Raw genomic sequence first — 19629 nt, forward strand, 5'->3', positions numbered from 1 at the left:
TGTTTTATCTTTTAATGTTCTGCTTGAATACAGGCTATAAACTAAGTTCATAATTTTATAATTAAAAATTAAGTATTTCACAAGTAAATAGCTATTTTCTTAAACCCTCTTATTTCTTGTATATATGGTTTGGAAACAAAACTAAAATTTTTAAATAGGTAAATACGCTATCTATATTCCAAGATAATAAATAAAATTACTTAAATATGTACTCACTGATATCCACTGTCATTCAGATTGTGATATTTTAATTGGTACCTGGAAATAAATCAGACTACTTATTCATCTTGTAGATATATTTCATTCATTTTTCATCCGTCATAAAAGGAGGAATAGCTGCTTCCTATAGCAGAAAGGTTCCAGAGTGTTCGCAAATTTTGAGGATTTGTTGAAAGCAAAATGAAGTACTCTGATTCCTACAATGAGACACTTCAATCAGCATTACTGAGGCCTTTCTTCATCTTAGTATCTTTACTACAAGAACTGGAACCTAGCAGAAATTAATAAAAATATTCACAGTAGGTGACGTAAAAGATGCTATAGAGATGACAGATTACAATAGATCAAAATGTACTTTTAAATTGCAATGTACTTTTAACTGGCAATTTAAAAGATACGGGTTCCCATTTTGCTTAAGTAAAACAGACTAAGTTGCTATGAACTTTCCGAATCCAATAATTTAGGGTAAAAATCTAGGAAATAAAATAAGAAACCACAATGTAGAAAACAGTTGCTCACATATAACTGTAAATAAGAGAAAATAAAAAGAACTAGGCAGTATTAGAAGAATAAAGAAGTAAAGAATAAAGATCTGGCTAACTTCTTAAAAATATTAGCAAAGATACATAGTAAAAGCTAATATCATGCCTTTTGTTTCGCTCTACCTTCTAAGGCTACAACAATGAAGAATCCATTGTAAGCACGTGGGTTACTTGTACTTACAACCCTAAGAAATATCTTTAAGCGGTCTTGGCCTCCAGATAAACTCCCTCTCCACCTATGAACTTTTAGCTGCACTGGACCATTATTGCATGATTACATGTAACGTCATGATTAAAGCCATTGTGAAAACCCATGTTTTCCATAGGGGAAAGGCTGAAAAGATGTTTTTACCTCTTAAAGTTCATTGTGAGTCCATTAGACACAACAAAAACAGGTCAAACCAAAATGGGGATTTTTCGGGGGGGAGGGGGTCATTGCAAAGAACAGTAAATAGATTGTATATTTTGGTAGTCTTTGGAATGCCTGGAGAACTAATTTCTTCTTCTTCTTCCTTTTTTTTTTTTTTAAACTCTCTTTTCTTTTCCTTTCTTTATTCACTTCTTTCCTGTTGTGAAATTCAGTCTAGTCTTTCAGGGAAAGGTATGACCACACCCATGAGGATTTTTACTCCCTGTAATGAAGAGTATGGGAAATTCGCCTCTGCAGCTGGAGGGTAAGCCTGAAAATTCTGTAGGTATTTTCTGTTGGCCAAGGTAGACTCCCATTGAGTGTCTTGCATCTTTGGGGCATGCTAGAACACAAGCACATCAATCAGAGAAGAAAGTCCTTCTTCCAGCTTGTAATTCAACAACAGCACTTTAAGTACAGGGACTAGTAGTAAATCCTCCTGGTTCTTCAGGTTTATGACAATCAGGCAAAGCTGCTGGCTGCTACCTATCAAAGCAGGAGTCCAGTTTATAGCTGTGAATTGGACCTGCGGCTCTCCTGGCTTGGACTCCACTGTTTCTGCTAGAGGCTTTGCTCCAAACATTGATGAAACCAAAGCACTGGAAATAAAGAGTGCTTCCTGAGGAATGGTTAGCCTCGCTGCTACTATTCAAACAGCAAGTGGAATGTTTTGGAAGATGATCCTTTTTAAGAAATGACAGAATTTTGGACCTGGAAGATTCTGTGGCAGTTTGGAAAATGACAGTTGATAGTTGTGAGGGTTATTTAATTGTTGTCCCCTTGAGACCCGTGAAAAAACCTGCTTTTTAGGATTCCTCTGGAGGAACAAAAAGTCACTGGTGCTTGACTCTAAAATGCTGTTTTCAGTCCCAATATCTCACAGCTGGCATCAGGTACTTTATTCCCCTTAAAACTTTTTTTTGGCCTTTTTGTATTTTCCTATGATAAAATGAAAGATAGCAAAAGAGAAAGTAAATACTTTGACATGGCAAATCTCTGCATCTCTCCGGCCCCTCTGAATCCAGTAATCAGAAAACAGTGAATTCTTTTTAGGGATATTTTATTCTTGGGAACCCCTTTATATATAGATACCTCCAAGTTAGACATAGTTATTTTATTTTCCAAGGGCTAAGTCAGGAAAATGCTGGACAGTATCATACTTGCAGATAAGACAGTTATAGAACTGAGACCTGGGCCTTGTCCATGCACATAAAAAATGGCGGTAGTCAAAACTCCGCTAGCGAGGACTACTAACTTCAATGAGATAGAAAGGCTAGTATTACTAAATATTTTTTACTTTATGCAGTCATTGTCTTATCACTGACCCTCCAATATTCTTTCGAGCAGTAAGTCAAATAAAGCCGCAGTTGATTGACTACAACTACTTAAGCCATTTGGACACTGCAGGAGCTCATATTTAAGATAATAAGATTCCGATGAAAAAAATTGACATTAAAATATGGTTGGCAGTATTCATCAGGCTTTGGTTTATTCTAAAGCTCGACTTTGCACTCACTCCAGAAAGAACACGAGAACCAATTTCGACAATATTGCTGCACAATGAAGCGTAATCCAAACGGTTTTTTTTTTTTTTTTGGTCCCAGGTGTTTTAATTGTAGCGTTCTCTAACATTCTTCCTGGGAAATCGGTTTCATTCGGCCTTGGGACGTCTCTGGATATTTCTAAACGTCTACAGAGCTTCCCTCAGGACCTTATTAAAGAGAACAGGCAAGTTGGTTTCATCTGAATGGTGTTAAACCGCCGTCTGAAATGATTCATTACTTATAACTTGATATTATTTACTTTTCATAACTGTTACAAAGCGTGGTTAAAGTACACACATCTCAGAAACGGATCTTTATTCTTTTACTGTTATTAAGACCAAAGGAGACGCTCGCGAGCGCACACACGAGCTAACGTCAGCATCAGCTTCCGCACTACAACTCCCAGAAGGCGCCGCGGCCAGGAGGCCGCTTCCGGGCGTGCGCTCCCGTCGCACGCTCTGTGTGGTGGGAGGCAGGGGCGCAGCCGCCTCCGTGCCCGGGCGCCGAGAGTAGGTGGTGGAACTACGCGGTCGGTGTTGTGGTCGGGTTGCGGGTCGGGACCCGGCGCGGTTCGGAAGCGTTCTCTGCACTCGCCTTCCCTGTTGGGCCCACCATGAGGCGCCTGGGCTCGGTGCAGCGGAAGATGCCGTGCTTGTTTGTGACGGAGGTGAAAGAGGAGCCCTCCAGCAAACGGGAGCAGCAGGTACCGAGGGTGGGGGGCCTGGGGCGGCCGCACGTGCCTCCGCCCGCGGCGCCGCTGCGTTTGAACCCGCCGAGGGCGCCCGGGTGCGATGGAGCCGCCCTGCGGCCCGGGAGCTTTCTGCAGGTTTGGCTGGGGGAGGTCTAGGGTCGGGGTCTCCTAGGCCCTGAGCTCCAGGTCCTTGGACCTTCTTGGTTGCAAGGGAGGGAATCTGCGAGAGAACTTTTCTGCTGGACGATTCAGACTTCCTTTTGCACTGGGAAATTGAAAACCCACGTCGTAAGTAATGTTGCTTTCTTCTCAGGTTACTGCCTTTTCGGGAAAACCCCTTAAGGATTCCCATAATCTCGCAGTCCAAGCTTTACTACTTTTTAAGAGCGTAGAGCATAGTGGCGATTTTGGAAGACTTGCTTTACCTGTTCTAACCTGGGAACCGATGGTAGTGTTGACAGCTAGCCTAATAGGTCACTAAAGATCAGACCTCAGGTGGTGTTCCCAGTAATTACCTAATGGTTCTGACTTTGGGTTTCCCATCTCCAGTTTTTCTATCCTTCCAGCACCGTGTCTTACACATAGAGGGCCCTTAGTAAATGCCGGTGAATGAATAGTCACCTGTATCAGGATAATTCCCTAACATATAGAGAAGTCCTTGATACCAGAATCTTCAGGTATCAGCTGGGTGCTTCCCACTTATCAGACAAAATCAGCCTGTGCGTTTGACGTCGACCCCACGCCCCTTACGTCGCTCGCACTGGCCGCCGTCTTGTCTTCCAGACTAAAAGACCTATACGGCCAAGGCTGCGCTGTTATCTCTAGTCCCATTTCTAGGACCTGATACGCGGTAGGCACTGGATAAATATTTGTTGCATTAAAGAATGAAGCCTAGGGTCATTTCATGCCAGTTTTCCATTCACCTTGACGCTTTATATCTTAGAACATCTGCTCTTTCCATCCTCTTTTCTACTGCCACCAGTTGTTATAGTTCTTAACATTTATGCCCTGCTTATTGCACTACTTGATTGTTCGTTCTTGCCACCCAGAATGATCATCATTACGTTCTTTCCTAGTAAAACCCCACAGTTAATACTCAGTGTCTGCAGCAGTAGTTGTCAAGCTTTTATTTTGTAAGCCCTCACAAACCTATCCACATGAAACACTCATCCTGAATAGTGGTTCAGCTGTGATTTTCAAGTTTGTATGTTGAGGGGTGGGTGTAGTTTGGAAAATTACCCTCCACCGGGAAAAATAAGCCCCTTCTCTTGTCCCTCTGCTCTTAAGGATAGCTTATAGTATTGTGTATAGTATAGCATCCAAATCCTTATCTGTAATTCAAGGCATCCCTATAATCATCTGGCCCCATCTGCTCTCTAACCTCACTTAAAGTGAAAGTCTATGTCATTCTCTGACTGTGCCAGGCACAGTCCTGTCTCTATACTTTTGCCCAGGCTATGCCACACTACCTGGATCACCTCTGGAATTTTTAATTTTTTGACTGAGACCTTCTCTATGAAATCTTTGATCAATTTAGTCATCCCAGTGATCCCCTCTACCCAGAAATTGTAAAGAACCACTCACTTAATCACTATTACTTTTTATACACACGTGCCTTGTTTTTCCAGTCATAGTTTAAAGTCTTTAATGAGAGGTAGAGAAGGAGAACTTGTCTACCCCTTGGTATCTTAATGTTGTCCTTTGGACATGTCTGTAGCAAAGAGTGGTAGATAATAGATTCTTCTGGAGGGATATTTGTACTTATCAAGAGCTCTGTGGGCAGAGTAATCTCCCCCCTAGAGTCTTTGATAAATTTACACACACAGATTGCTGTTGGGCCAAACCTTGGTTCTGCCATCACAGATTAAGATGATATCCTCTGATAGCACTGTCATAAGTTAGTGATAAATCCCCAGTCGTTCAGTTTTATCTTAAAAGTACTGAATCTGTAGCAGAATGGATCTAATTTCCTAAGTTTACCTGACTTTGAAACAGTACTTCCACTTATTAGTCTTAAACCTATCTACACCAGTATGATGTTGATACTGTGCAGTGTTTTTTTATGTTATGTGTGATAAATGTTACTTCAGATAATTTAGACTATAAAACAATGGTGTCTTTCTCAGAAATGAAAATAAATCACAGATAAAAAGTTGGAATCATAGAAACTGCCTTTTCCTCCATTCTTGATGCTCTTCTGGCTTGTCTTCCTGACAGTAGAAAAACCATAAATTAAATATGCAAACAATTTACTACTGCTGAAGCTGAAAGGATCCCCATCTCTTTTTCTCCTTAGCACTTATCATACCTAACATTGTCTTATACATTTTGTTACTATTCTAGTCTTCTTGATTACAATGAAAATTCCACGAAAGGCAGGTGCTTTTGTGTGCATCTCTGTATTTCCCAGTGCCAAAGACAGTGTTTAGCCCATAGGAGGCATTTAGCAGATAATTGTCAAGTAACTGATTGAATACACTGCATTCCTGTGCTAGCGATGCAGCGCTGCAATCGACATGATTCCAGTGTCAAGCTCCTTATGGTGGATAAAGAAACGTGAATAATTACAAATCCTTGTGGAAAGACGGGTAGTGCTGTGATAACATAGAAGGAAGGGAGTGAATCATGAGACTTCATGGAACAAATATTTTTAAATTGTCTTGAAAGATAAACAGAAAATTGTCCCTTAGAACTAGTGAAATTAAGAACATTCCAGGTGCAAGTGTGTGCAAAGGCACAGAGGCTGTCTATCTTAAACTGGTTTTCTCTTTCTCTCTTTTAAGCCATTTAAAGTTTTGGCAACTGAAACTGTAAATCACAAGGCATTAGACGCAGATATATACAGTGCAATTCCAACAGAAAAAGTGGATGGAACATGTTGTTATATTACCACCTACAAAGGTAAAATGAAACTATGCTACAAAATAGTACTTATTTTTCTTAATCACTTTAGAAACTATATATATGTGAAATGGAGCATTTGCTCTTCATAAACCCTTGGAATCCCAAGTATTATAATAATAATGAAGTTACAATTGTTATATTATACTTATTATATCATTGTATCTTTCTCTTGGGGGAGGGAAGGAAGGTAACTAACAAACTGACATTGACTTCATGCCCATTAAAGGCCAGACAGTATGATAAATGCTTTATACATCTTACCTCTAATTTGCATGATAAGCCTCTCCATTTCACAGATATGGAAACCGAGGCTCAGAGAACTTAAATAATTTGTCCCAGACCTTATAATTAATGAATGGCTGAACTGGTAATAGAACCTAGGTCTGTCTGACCCTAAAGCTTGTTCTTCCACTGATTCCATTGTTTTATTACTATTGGCAGTGTCTCTATTTCATTTTAATGTACTTTAAAAGAGCTAGAAACTCAAATAGAAGTTGTCACCTGTGTTAAGAAAATTGCCTTGAAAAGAGAGAAAGAAATCTTTGTGATTTCTTCTGGATGAAATTACCTCTCAATTCCAGTGAGAGAAAGAAGAGTTAAATGAGAATCGGACACATTCCTGGTATCAGGAAATCTCTTCTGAAATGCATTTTTTTCATTTTTAATTGTGATAATACATACATAACATAATATTAACCATTTTTAAATGCCCATTTCAGTGGTATATACAGCGCACATTATTGTGTAGCCATCATCACCATCTACGTCCAGAACGCTTTCATCTTGCACAACTGGAACACTTTACCCACTAAACACCTCACCATCTCCCGTCCCTCCAGCCCTTGGTGACCACCATTCTACTTTGTCTCTATGATTTTGACTACTCCAGATACCTCATATTAGTGGAGTCATACAGTGTTTGTCTTTTTGTGACTGGGCATTTCACTTAGCATATGGTCCTCAAGGTTTATCCGTGTTGTAGTTATATGTCAGAATGTCCTCCCTTTGTAAAGCTGAATAATATTCCATTGTATATGTATATCACATTTTGTTTATCCATTCAGCCATCAGTGTACACTTGGGCTGCTTGCACCTTTTGGCTATTGTGAACAATGCTGCTGTGAACAGGGTGTACAAATCTCTCTTTCAGAACCTGCTTTCAATTCTTTTGGGTCTGTGTATCCTGAAGAGAAATTGCTGAATCATATGGTAATTCTATACTGTTTTCTGTAGCAGCTGCACCACATACATTCCTACCAACAGTGCACAAGAGTTCCAGTTTGTCCACATCCTCACCAACAGTGTAGTTATTTTCTGGGTTTTGAATAGTAGCCATGTTAATGGGTGTGAGTGAAATGCATTTCTTATGTTTACTAGTAAAAAGAACAAAACCAGAAATGACAATATAATTTTAATCTGGTTCTTTGTATTATTTCTCTTGATAGCTAATAAGTAATACAGAATGTCTGAACCAAACTGTAATGAATAATTTTTTAATCTCTGATTTATATCTTTGAAGGAATTGTAAAAGATTTTCAGGCTTTTATATTTATATTAAGAAACTTCACTGTGCACCATTATGTGATTATGTATAATGAAATTGGATTGCTAAAGAAAACTTAACAGGACTCAAAATGACAATGCTTACAAATCCATAGTTTATTACAGGTAAAGACAATACAATAAAGCAAGGGCATTAAAAGTAAGTGTATCACAGCCAAAGACTATCTCACAGCAAAGGGTCTGGAGAGGCCAGGTGAGCTCCTGTTGTCTCCCCACATCTGCACCCCATCCCTGAGGTCCTGGCAGGATGCACTTTGTCAAGTCAGGAACCACTGATGTATGCAGGGGAACCTCGGAAACAGGGAATCCGAAATGGAGTCTCAGCTGGGGATGTTTATATTTTGCTGGCATGAAGACCTCTTCCTGCTAAGTAACCAGCCGTAAGACAGAGCTCCAGAAGGCTCACCGAGACCAGGTGCAACTCATTAGTCTCACTGTTATCAATAAAGAGTGCTGGCACACTGCCCTGAAGCCCCTCCAGTCCAGGATTACACAGCAGCACTATTAATCAGCGTTTCATGGCTTGACCAAGGGTCAGAGCCATGCAGAGCAGCTCAGCCTAATGCCAGGTTTTCGGGAGTTAACCCTCATTGCAGATGGTTATAATGTTTCAGGGAAGGTGTGAATACAGTTACCTGGTTATGTTTCCATTTAGTATAGAGGTAGTTTCAGTTTCTCACAAATGCTAGTTACTAATAAAATATAGCTGTGGAGGGGGCTGGCCCCATGCTATAGTGGTTAAGTCTGTCACGCCCTGCTTCATTGCCCCAGGTTTGCGGGTTCAGATCCTGGGTGCAAACCTAAACTGCTCATCAAGCCACACTGTGGCGGCAACCCACATACAGAGGAGAGGAAGACTGACACAGGTGTTAGCCCAGGGCTAACCTTCCTCAAGCCAAAAAAAAAAACAAAAAAGAGGAAGATTGGCAACAGATGTTAGCTCAGAGCCAATCTTCCTCACTGCCCCCCCACCCTCAAAAAAGGCTGTGGAATGTCCTTATGAAAGGGTCACGTATTTACTTTTTATCTCATCCCCATCATTCTTTAACCAAAAACTTAAGTCTTGTGACAACATCAGCTACCACTCTGTAGGATGTGTCTCTTAGACTGCGTATTTCCCTTTGCCTTCCAGGGTTGCTTCTCTTAGGGGAGATGACCCTACTGGTCATTGAAAAGTTTCATTCAAGAGAAGTTTTATTGTTTGCCTCTTAATACTTTCTTTTTCTTTTATTCTTTAGGTCAGCCATACCTTTGGGCTCGGCTAGACAGAAAACCTAACAAACTGGCTGAGAAAAGATTTAAAAATTTTCTGCATTCAAAACAAAATTCAAAAGGTTAGTGTTTTTTTTTCATTTTTTTTTTAGCTTTTCATGATTTAAATAGCATAAATTTGTGACTTATTTCTTGCTATCGTATTTCTATATTTTATATCCTTCTGTACAATTTAAGCACTTTGGGGAAAGAAGAAAATTACAGTTGAAAATATCTTTATACGTAAAAAATATTCTTGAAAAATATTTTTAAACGTTTTCCTAACATTTCTGTGACTCTTTATAGTATATCGATTTTACTGAAACTATTTTATAAACTATTTACAAATATTTTATATATATATAAAATATATATAATATATATATATAAAATGAATGACATTTTGATTTTGTCTACCTGAGAGACAAACATGTAATTTTATATATCAGGCACAATTCTCAAAGAATTATTAATATTTTTAATGATTCATTAAAATGCCACTGTTATATAAGTAGATATACACCCTCATATATTTACTCTATATATAATCTTTATATATGTATGTATTCAGTGCATTGAAAATTCATGATAAACCTACACATACTGGAACATTGGCTGGTTTACACTGTTACCCACTATTTACAAGTGGTAGTGTGTTCAAAATTGAAAATTTAAAGTGTTAGGACCCTAACCCTGAGAAGTGTTGTCACATTGTGGAGGTAATGAATGGAGAATAATTATATGACGCCTGATATTAGGGGCTTATTAGCTGTTCCCACTTTGAATTTGTTCATTATTTTATATTTTTTAAAGTAACACCACATGTAAGATTATCTGACTCTTTTAGAATTTTTTTGGAATGTTGAGGAAGACTTCAAACCTGTTCCAGAGTGCTGGATACCAGCGAAGGAAATAGAACAATTCAATGGGAATCCAATGCCTGATGAAAATGGACACATTCCTGGTACTATGAAACCTCTTCTCAAGTGAAGTTTTGTGTTTACTAGTATAAAGAAGAAACGATCCATTCAATCAGAAATTACAGAATTTAATTTTATGGTTCTTCATAGTATTTATCTGTATAGCATGAAATTTCTGAGTGAGTCTAATTTTTGTTAAGTTTAGCATTTTATACCAAAGATGTTTCATATCGAGAATGTCCTCTCAGGTTTATGATTTTTTTCTAGGTTGGGCAGTTTGCTACCTATAGTCTGAAAATTAATAAAGTATTGAGTGGGAATAGCCTTGAAGCTGTTCTCAGGATAGGCAATATGATTCTCATGTCTAAAATGAGATATTAAGAATGCTTTACCTTTTAGATTGGGGTTAACAAAGGGTGTGTATGTATAGTTTTTGTGAAGATCTTAGAAGAACATTTCAATAAAGAGAGGTGAAAATAGGTGTCTCACAAGTAGTTTTTCTGGGGATGGGAAAACTGAGAAAAGTGTGCTGAGTCAAAACCAGATTCAGGTTCAGTTCGACAGGCATGTCTTGAGTACCTATAATGTACAAAGTGCTCTCAGGTTCCAGTAATACAGAAATGAAGATCAGAACCCTTATCCTCAATGATCTTTTAGACATTAGGGGAAATCCACCAATAATAGTATGATTTAAGAGCAAAGCGGAAAGAATACACAGGGTACAGTGAGAGAAAAAAGGAAGAATTCTTAGTTCAACCTCTGGTAGTGAGAGGAGGCTTCTAAGGGGAGTGGACATCTGTACTGAAGCTTAAGAACCAGGAAGGTAGCTGGCTAGGAAGAGGGAGGATCACCTTAAGCAATGCCCATGAAGAAGAGAGATGGTAGTCTTTTGGAAATTTTATGTAACACTTCATTGGGCTTGAAATGTTTAGGGTGTGTGATGTTTAAGGGGACTATAAAAGGTGAGGCTGGAGACGTGGAATGGCCTCAGATCTTAAAGGGGTTTGTATTCCATCTAAAGGAATTTTAAGTTTATTCTGAAGATGATGATTAAGCAGGGGTACAGCAGAACTAAATTTAAACTTTTGAAGTAGAACGATGATAAAAATGGGGCACTTTCACTGGAGACTAGTAGACCAGCAGAGAGGTGGTAACAGTAGTCTGGAGGCGTACTGAAGGCCAAAGGTATGATGCTCACAATGGCATATATGCCCTAGTTTGTCTTTTTCTTTTTTTTTTTTTTGTAAAGAATTCTTCACAACGAGGAAGCCTATTTTGGCAACGAGAGTTAGGAGGGGAATAGCAATAACATTCAATAAATGTGGAATCAATAAATTGTTCAATAAATATTGGAACAATATAATAAACTGTGGAACACTTACTGCATATGTCTATTATCCCTGAAACTGGAGACAAGATAGAGAGAAAACTTAATGCAAAAAAGGTTTTAATGCTGTGTTCTAGAATGGTGCTTAATTCTTATTGAAAAGGTGAATTTTCTAGTAAAAGAATGCTGGATGCTCTATAGTGAATAATCAAACAGGTTAATTCCTCAACAGAATAAAAAATGAAACCTTATGATTTAAAAGAATGAGTATGATTTAAAAAGTAGTAAAACTATTAATGTTTCCACTGATTTTAAAAGTGCTGTGTGACAGAACATCCAGAGAATAAGGAAAGTTTACAACAAAAATAAAAATTACGTCATGTCTCAATCAAAAGAAAAACAATGTAATAAAAACCATTTTTTCTTTAAATGATAGGTTGGGTACCGGTAGAGAAAAACAATAAACAGTACTGCTGGCATTCCTCTGTAGTTAATTACGAATTTGAAATTGCCCTGGTCCTGAAGCATCATCCTGATGATCCTGGTCTTTTGGAAGTTAGTGCAGTGCCACTGTCAGATCTCTTAGAACAAACGCTGGAGCTTATAGGAACAAACATTAACGGAAACCCATATGGTGAGTAAAGCCTTTGTCCTGTTCAGTGAGAGTAACTGTCATTTATAGAGAGAACTTCCAGGGTTTAACTTGAAAAACACACACACTCCAAAGAAATGACTAATAATGAGTTGAATAGCTTCCTGGGATTATAGCTATTTCTATTAGTTTTAGGTCCATGGAGAAATTCATGCATGACTCTAACCATTTTACTAATCCAAAAGGTTGATTTTAGCCTCTCATTCTTTCCTGTAATAATGTTATAGAACCACGTATCAAAAGTAATTACTCAAGTGTAACTTTTCATTGCTTTTTAAAATTTAGGTGAACTGAGCTGATTGAAAATCATGACGTGCTTTTCATGGCTAGGTAATTAGTTTTGCATAAATTAATAGCTAAGAGTAAAGTAAATAAAGAATTGCCAGTGAGTAAGTAGCATATCAAGCATCAAAATATATACCATGCCGAATTGACTACAAGTCCTCAGGGCACTATGGAGTACATTACTGACAGGGGGATGAAAACAGACCCAAGGACATTAAAGCTGGAATAGCGAAATCCCATATAGAAATCAGAAGCAGACTGATTGGCAAGTGGAGAGAAGCTAAGCTGTAATTATACAAGTTATCAGATATGGCGTGGCTGTTTAGCAAACAATGAAAGATAATTGAATATGGCTAATGGTGTAGAGCAGGGGTTGGCAGACTTTTTCTGTTAAAGGCCAGATAGTAAATATTTAGGTTGTATGGGCCATACCTCAGAAACAGGTCGCAGACAGTACTTAAACGATTGAGTGTGGCTGTGTTCCATTGAAACACTTCACAAAAACAGGCATCTGGCTGGATTTGTCTGAAGGTCACAGTTTGCTGACCCCTGGTGTAGAGGACATGAAGGTGGAATTTGATTTCATGGGATAAGGTGCTACTTTTGAGTGAGAGCACTTGTCGTATGTGTATCTGTCTTCAAGGAAATCAACTAAACTTTTTGGTAAATTTATTCCTAAATGTTTTTAAAGGCTTTTTATTTGGAGAGGTAAATTTTCTCATTCTTTTTCAAACTGTTGTATGGCTAATGGCAAATTTTTACCATTTAGGGCTGGGGAGCAAGAAGCATCCATTACATCTTCTTATACCACATGGAGCATTTCAGATACGGAATCTACCTTCCTTGAAGCACAATGATCTGCTGTCCTGGTTTGAAGGCTGCAGAGAGGGTAAAATTGAAGGAATAGTATGGCATTGCAACGACGGCTGTTTAATCAAGGTAATGGCAGAAAATAGCTTGTGGGATTATGTTGTGTTATGTTCCTAAACCACAGTAGAAGTGGCCCTGAAACACTCTCTAAAAATTACAGTACTTCTGATGTGCAGTGAAGAATTTAGTTTCCTCCTCTCACATGCCACCATTCTTTACATGATAAAGCAGTGTTTCCCAGTGGTTCTTCTAGACGTGCTTCAGAATTCAAGTGGTGAAAATGTCTGGAAACCCTGCATACTACAGAATCCCTTCTCGGAAATTCATGTTGCACATTACTGTTCTCTGAGACATCCTGTGCTAACTTAGTTTAACTCAGCATTTCCCAAACTTACTTTATTATAGAAGATTTTTGAGTTAAAAGAGTGCCAAGGTGACAACACTTAATATATACAGAATGAATTATTTTACACTTCGTACCCTCTCTGTCTCCTGGACTTATCTATTTGATTTCTCACAGGTTCCTAAAATTCATAATGTTCAAAACTGGACCTAATCTATCAACCCCCTGACTACAAAAATTTACTGAAGCCAGAAACTTAGACATCATTTTAACCCAGCTCTCCTTTACTTCGTACATCCAATGATCAGTTCTCAAAGATTCTGATCTATTGAATCTGTGTACTTCTTCCCAACCAATTGGCTGTTAATTTTAATTTAAGCCAAGATTCACACTTGAATTATTCTATTACCCTTCTAAACATTATCTTTCAGTCTTACCCTGTTTTGCCCGTTCTTTGTATATGAATGAGAATGTTACTTCCTTGCATAAAGCTGTTTAGTGACATTAAGTTATTTCATGATCTGGCCCCTGCTTAACTTTCTGGAACTGCATTCTACTCCCACCTCCCAAACACTCACATTATATATGTTCTAACCATACTTAATTGTAATCGGAGCAAAAAACACCATTCTAGCACGTGATATTCCCTTTAGCTACAGTGCCTCACTGCCCATGTTTCAGTTGGCTAACTTCTGTTCTCAGCAACAGACTCTTATTATTCATTAAATTTTTTTGGAGCCCCTGGTTATGTTCCTGGCATGTTTCCAGGTGCTGGCAGTACAGAGTCAACAAAACAATGTCTCTGCCATCATGAAGCTCACGTTCTAATGGGAAAGACAGACAATAAACAAGTTAATATGCAGTATGTCAGGAGGAGAACAGCTGTGGAAAAAAGAAGGGTAAGATAAAGTGAAGCCTTAAAGAGTGCCTGGCAGATGGTAGACACTCACAAAAAATATCTGTAAGTGAATGTAGATAATATAAGCTAAACCTAATACTCCTTTTTTTCTCTTTTCAGGTCCATCGCCATCATCTTGGTTTATGCTGGCCAATTCCAGATACTTATATGAACTCAAAACCAGTTATTATCAACATGAACTTGAACAAATATGACTATGCCTTTGATACTAAGTGTTTGTTTAATCATTTTTCAAAATTAGATAATCAGAAATTTGGTAGGCTCAAAGATATAATACTCGATGTATAAACTGGAAATGCAATTAAAAACCAGCTTTATTATTGTTATATTTCAATTTTGAATAGTCTGCCATGTTTAAAAGGTAAAACTATCTCAAGGTTCTTACTTATTGTTCAGTGTCTGATAGATCGATATGTCTTCTAGCATTTGAAGAAATGAATTTCCCAGTTGCAAATGTCTATTCAGAATTTTATTTAGAATCAGGAAATGAATTTTAACCTATGGACTTAAAAATGTACATAATAGTAGGCTCCTCAGCTTATCCAAAGGTTGGATTCTGTCCAATATAACTGGATAGTAATTTTAAAACAACAATTAAATCAATAATTGTGGATTATTTACTTTCAAAATTAAATAGGTTGAGCTGAATTTAATCTTGCTAGACATTTAACAACACATGACTCAACTTCATAACCTCATATATGAATATAATTTAAGAATCTTAATACATATAATATGTATAAAACTCCAATTTTAAATGTTAAAATTGCTCAAGTGTACCCTCATACTCTAAAAAATCAAAACATTATGAGTGTACAGAAATTTACCGTAGCTCATTGCCTCTTTGATAGTCAGTTTTCTTTTCTTTCTTTTTTTTTTTAGTGAGGAAGATTGGCCCTGAGCTAACACCTGTTGCCAGTCTTCCTCTTTTTGCTTGAGGAAGAGTGGCCGGGAGCTAACATCTATGCCCTTCTTCCTCTATTTTGTATGTGGGATGCTGCCAAAGCATGGCTTGATGAGTAGTGTAGACGTACCTGGGAACCAAACCTGTGGAACCCTGGGCCACCAAAGCAGAGTTCATGAACTTAACCACTGCACCACTGAGCTGGCCCCCCCCCAAAAATATACTTTCTAATATGTTAAAAATTTCATATAATTTTATTTACTAAAATATTCCAGTTTAGGTAAAGGTACAAAGTACTGGGAAGGAAATCAGGTAGGTCAGAGACTTGCTTTCTTTCCAGATGGAATTTTAACTTAAACAGTTAATAAATAGTTAAGTAAAACTACAGTTATAGGTGGCCCTTAATAAATGGGAAAATTAACAGGACTTTCCTCTTCATCTTCAAACTGTTCAGAAGCAGCAACAGGACTGGTTAATTCAACTCCAAACTGTTCAGAAAGTTTTTTTAATTTCTCTTCTAAGAGAATATTTTTTTTCACTTCTTCCTTATAATTAAACTTCAGATCTTCAATTTCTTCAAAGAACGAAGGATCAAAATTTTCCAGTTCTTTTTTCAGCTTTTTTATTTCCTCCTAATAGAAACATATTATCTTTAAAAGGTGTATGTAGGAATATAATACATTCTTTAGGTTTGAACTAAAGAGATTTAATTACAAACCAGAAGGCCAAAGGAACCTCAACAGTCAAATGTACTTATAAAGGCAGAAGTATTTTCTCAAGATTTTGTTAATAAGGTTTCATTGTACAGTACAAGTAACTAGTTAACTGTCAAATCAGATTATTTGTTTTGTAAATTATGTCTTAGTCTTTGATTAAATTTTATCAGCTCTTAATTTAGGGGGAATTTAATCTTACTCCAAAAGCGTACCAGATACTCCCAGTGAGGCAATCAAAAAGACTTGGCTATTCACAACGTTGAAGTTATTTTGGTTAAGACTTTTTGGTTTAGGCTTCATCTGTATTTTCTTTACAAATACCTAATTTTTAATGAATAATGGTCAACTTCTTATAAATGCATTTATGATGAGGGCAACTCCAGGACTTCTGCCTGGTTGAGAGTAGTTAGGCATCTGGGGAAGAGACAGTTTGACTTTGATGACCATTTAGAATAGCCAGCACTTAATTCTCCCATTCATGCTCTTTTGTTGTGTTTACAGATTCTTAGATAAAACATAGTAAATATCTTTTTAAGGGGACTACTCCTTAAAAGAATTTCAAACAGGAATAAAAGACTGTTCCCAATGTAACCCAAAACTTCAGAAAATATTAAAATAATGAGCTATATTTGTTACAATTAAAAAATAAATTTACTCTTTAATCCTTTCTGTTTGTTTTGTCTGAATTTTTTGGTAGGTGCTGTTTAATAAATATTTTTAACACAGATGAATATAATGAGTTTTGTAATGTCAAGGTCAAATATAAGTATAAAATGTAATCCCAGGAATTTATAGGATACATATTTAAAACTCAAACATGGTGATCATAGTTTTCATAAAACATAATACCATGGTTACATATAAGTAATTACCTTCAAACGCTGCTTTTCTAGATCTGAGGTTTGGAGCTGTGTCTCCAGGTCTTCTACCTTTTCCTTTAGTTGATCAGGATCTGCCAAAAAATTATAAAAATTAGACTCAGCTTTTTCCCCACTCTGAATAAGTTGAAGATAAAGGATTCGTTTTAGAGAATAAGGAGAAAATGCATGAAACCTCGAGCCTGGAAAATAGGGCATTTTATGGATAAAACACTTCAGACTGAATACTGAATGCCTCCTCCATCAATCAGGTATCGTGATTCCATAGCAGATGAAGAGGAGGCATCTGCTGGGTATTAGAAATGGACAGTCAGGTTAATTTTTACATGGAAGGAATTATCTTCCAGAGAAAAATTCTAGAACCAGGAAAATTTGTTAGGTACTAAAACTACAACAGAAGAATCAGTAGACTTTTAGGTAACCATATGCTGGCCAAATGCTCCTGTGAGTTATAGCATCGGCTATTCCATGTAGGTCAGTACACATTTATCGTGTCATTACTCTGAAAAATGTGCTAGGCAGAGTGGATGATACAAAGATGAGTAAGGCCTGATACTTTGGTAGGAAAACAAAAGTATACAAATAACAGCGTAAGAGCTTTAGTTCAATCTTTTGGATTTCCTCCTCCAGAGTTAACATCTCTGATTTTATATTGAGAATCAATAGGTCAACAGGATTTTTGCTTTAATTGCCATCTTTACTAGAAACATTTTCTTTAAACACTACATGTAATGTGCCATGTGGTCATATTTTGCAGCCATTGCAGGGTAGAATTTTTTAAAGTACTATTCAAGTTTGAGAATATGACGGGCTGCAAACATTTTCATGAATGGGACAGGAAGCATATTCTATTGAGGTGCCCTTGGAGTGGTCCCCTAATTATAAGTTGGAGACAGGAAATATTTTCCTCATCCTTTCTTAGAGGAGTGAGTCAGCAGAACCTAAAATTCTTCGGAATGCAGAACAAAATCTTACTTTTCAAAGCTGCTCTCACCTTTGCAGAAAGTGCGAATAGTTTGTCAGAGTTGACTGTCTTAAACAGTCACAGTATATATTGCACAGATTGGTAATGAAATAATGCAGTAAAAGTGATTATTATATGTGACATGTTCCAAAAGTTACTTAGTGACCACTTATATTTAAATAGTGCTTTAGAATTTCCAAAACAGTGTTGGTTTGATTTTGAGCCTTAATCTTTGAAATATGACAGGTATCCTTATCTCCTTGAAATAGGAGATAAAAGGAATATGAAGGTTCAGAAATTCCCTCTCAGGCAACTGAGGTTTACAAAGAACGTGCCTAATCTCGACAGCACTAACAGCTCTTTGGTACAGGTCCCGTCTAGTCCACCACGCCGGCTGCTCTCAGAGGCACTGTCCAGAGAGGTTGACGTGTGTAACCTGAGTCACTGAGAGGCGATGCAGCAAAGCGGTCAAGAGCAGAGATGGGCAGGGAGCTTTGGAGTTTCATGGATTTAGGTTTAATCCTGCCTCGGCCACTTCCTGGCTATTGTGACCTTGGGGCAGGTTACTTAACCTCTTTGAATCTGTTTCTCACAGGTAAAACGGAGACAACAGTACCTACCAGAGAGAGTTATAAGCAATTACAGAATGCTTGTAAAGCACTTAGCATAGTGTCTGGTAGAACTCACATAAGGTAGCTTTAATACGAAGTAGCAACAGGACTATGTGGCAGGACATTGAAAAAGCTGTATGAAATAGTCAAAGATTGTACAGAAAGAAATTGGTATAATCCTTTGGAACAGAATTTGGCATTTCCATCAAGCTATCATATAATATATATACAATCCTCATTATTTGCAGTAGTTCTGTTCTACAAAGTTAACATGAACAATGAATTAGCAAATGAACCATTGTTCTTAGGGAAAACACATATATTGTATACACACACACATATTTCAGACAGATTATAATCTTAAATCCTAGAAACAACTCATCCTGGTAGATTGGATTTTCTTTGTTTTATAAGAGAAAATAAAGTTCAGAAGTGTCAATGAGTCATGAGGCTGCGTCAGAGTTGGGATTTAACCCCGTCCAACAGGCCCGACAATGAGGGCTTCTTGCCCTCTGCTGCACCTCCCACTACTGTCTCCATCCCCTGGTCATCTCTGTAGGAAAGCGGAGACGAGAATGCAGAGCGTTGCCTTGTTACAGGACCTCACCTGGGAAGGTATGGGTCAGACAACTTAAATTTTTCACTGCTCTGTCTATGTCCATAAAAGGGCCATGAGTCCTGATTTTGGGGTTACTAGTAAACTTTAGTGAGTAGGGGAATTAGCAAACGCAGACTCAGCAAATAAAGAGGATCAACTGTTCGCTGTGTGTATGTATGTATATACCTTATGTGTGTGTATATATATATATGCTTGCATATGCACATAGGAACAGGGGAATGATTCCTAATCACTTCTGAGTGGGAATGGAAGGGGGTAGAAGGCTAGATAGTCTTACTTTGTAAAAGGGAAAAAGAATATAGGCCATGTTTACTTACATCTAGTTTTAAAATTAATAACAACAAAAAGACTAACATTTAGAAGAAAATCTTCACAGGGCTTAAAACGGCCTATACTTAGAAACTGGAAGCAACAAACCTAGTATTTTCACTGCTGAGCCTTGTATCGCGATCAAATCTGTAACACCCAGATGGAACACAAGGAGAAAAACACTTGAGT

The 19629-nt window shown here is 37.6% G+C and overlaps 3 protein-coding genes across 52 annotated transcripts in view; 1 reads left to right on the top strand and 2 right to left on the bottom strand.

The window, feature by feature from the left end:
• The window catches only part of C28H12orf50 (chromosome 28 C12orf50 homolog), a 38350-nt gene extending 35288 nt beyond the window's left edge, over nt 1–3062 (bottom strand). For 4 of the 30 annotated variants that reach the window (XM_070254165.1, XM_070254158.1, XM_070254139.1 and 1 more), the window contains exons 1-2: nt 885–1018; nt 217–416 (exon numbers count right to left, since the gene is read on the bottom strand). The gene's annotated coding sequence lies outside the window, so the exon portion shown is untranslated. Of the gene's footprint in view, nt 1–216; nt 417–867; nt 1084–1113 lie in introns of those variants that run through there. The other 26 variants (XM_070254151.1, XM_070254163.1, XM_070254140.1 and 23 more) reach the window with 22 other exon arrangements.
• On the top strand, nt 1911–16726 carry RLIG1 (RNA 5'-phosphate and 3'-OH ligase 1). 2 transcript variants are annotated; one of them, XR_002804559.2, is made up of 8 exons: nt 1911–3417; nt 6189–6306; nt 9111–9206; nt 9971–10087; nt 11807–12004; nt 13077–13246; nt 14289–14419; nt 14539–16726. XR_002804559.2 is itself a non-coding variant. In XM_001915034.6 (7 exons), exons 1-7 carry the CDS (start codon nt 3328–3330, stop codon nt 14725–14727), a joined length of 978 nt encoding a protein of 325 aa, XP_001915069.2. In that variant the 5' UTR covers nt 1911–3327; the 3' UTR covers nt 14728–16726. The 2 variants fall into 2 exon arrangements, 1 of the variants encoding a protein (XP_001915069.2); XM_001915034.6 differs by lacking the exon at nt 14289–14419.
• The window catches only part of CEP290 (centrosomal protein 290), an 87221-nt gene continuing 83152 nt past the window's right edge, over nt 15561–19629 (bottom strand). For 19 of the 20 annotated variants that reach the window (XM_070253582.1, XM_070253580.1, XM_070253570.1 and 16 more), the window contains 2 exons: nt 16932–17011; nt 15579–15975 (listed from right to left, as the gene is read on the bottom strand). In XM_070253582.1, the coding sequence (XP_070109683.1) occupies nt 15745–15975; nt 16932–17011 (311 nt within the window). In that variant the 3' untranslated portion in view covers nt 15579–15744. Of the gene's footprint in view, nt 15976–16931; nt 17012–19629 lie in introns of all 20 variants that reach the window. The other variant, NM_001308368.1, reaches the window with a different exon arrangement.

Source organism: Equus caballus, chromosome 28, assembly GCF_041296265.1.
Source record: "Equus caballus isolate H_3958 breed thoroughbred chromosome 28, TB-T2T, whole genome shotgun sequence".
Taxonomy (NCBI): domain Eukaryota; kingdom Metazoa; phylum Chordata; class Mammalia; order Perissodactyla; family Equidae; genus Equus; species Equus caballus.

Bases quoted from the DNA above. Each gene is read 5' to 3' on its own strand.
- RLIG1 (XM_001915034.6), top strand. From the start codon at position 3,328: ATGAGGCGCCTGGGCTCGGTGCAGCGGAAGATGCCGTGCTTGTTTGTG. The intron at 3,418-6,188 runs GTACCGAGGGTG...CTCTCTTTTAAG, and splicing joins CCAGCAAACGGGAGCAGCAG to CCATTTAAAGTTTTGGCAAC. The intron at 9,207-9,970 runs GTTAGTGTTTTT...TGACTCTTTTAG, and splicing joins TTCAAAACAAAATTCAAAAG to AATTTTTTTGGAATGTTGAG.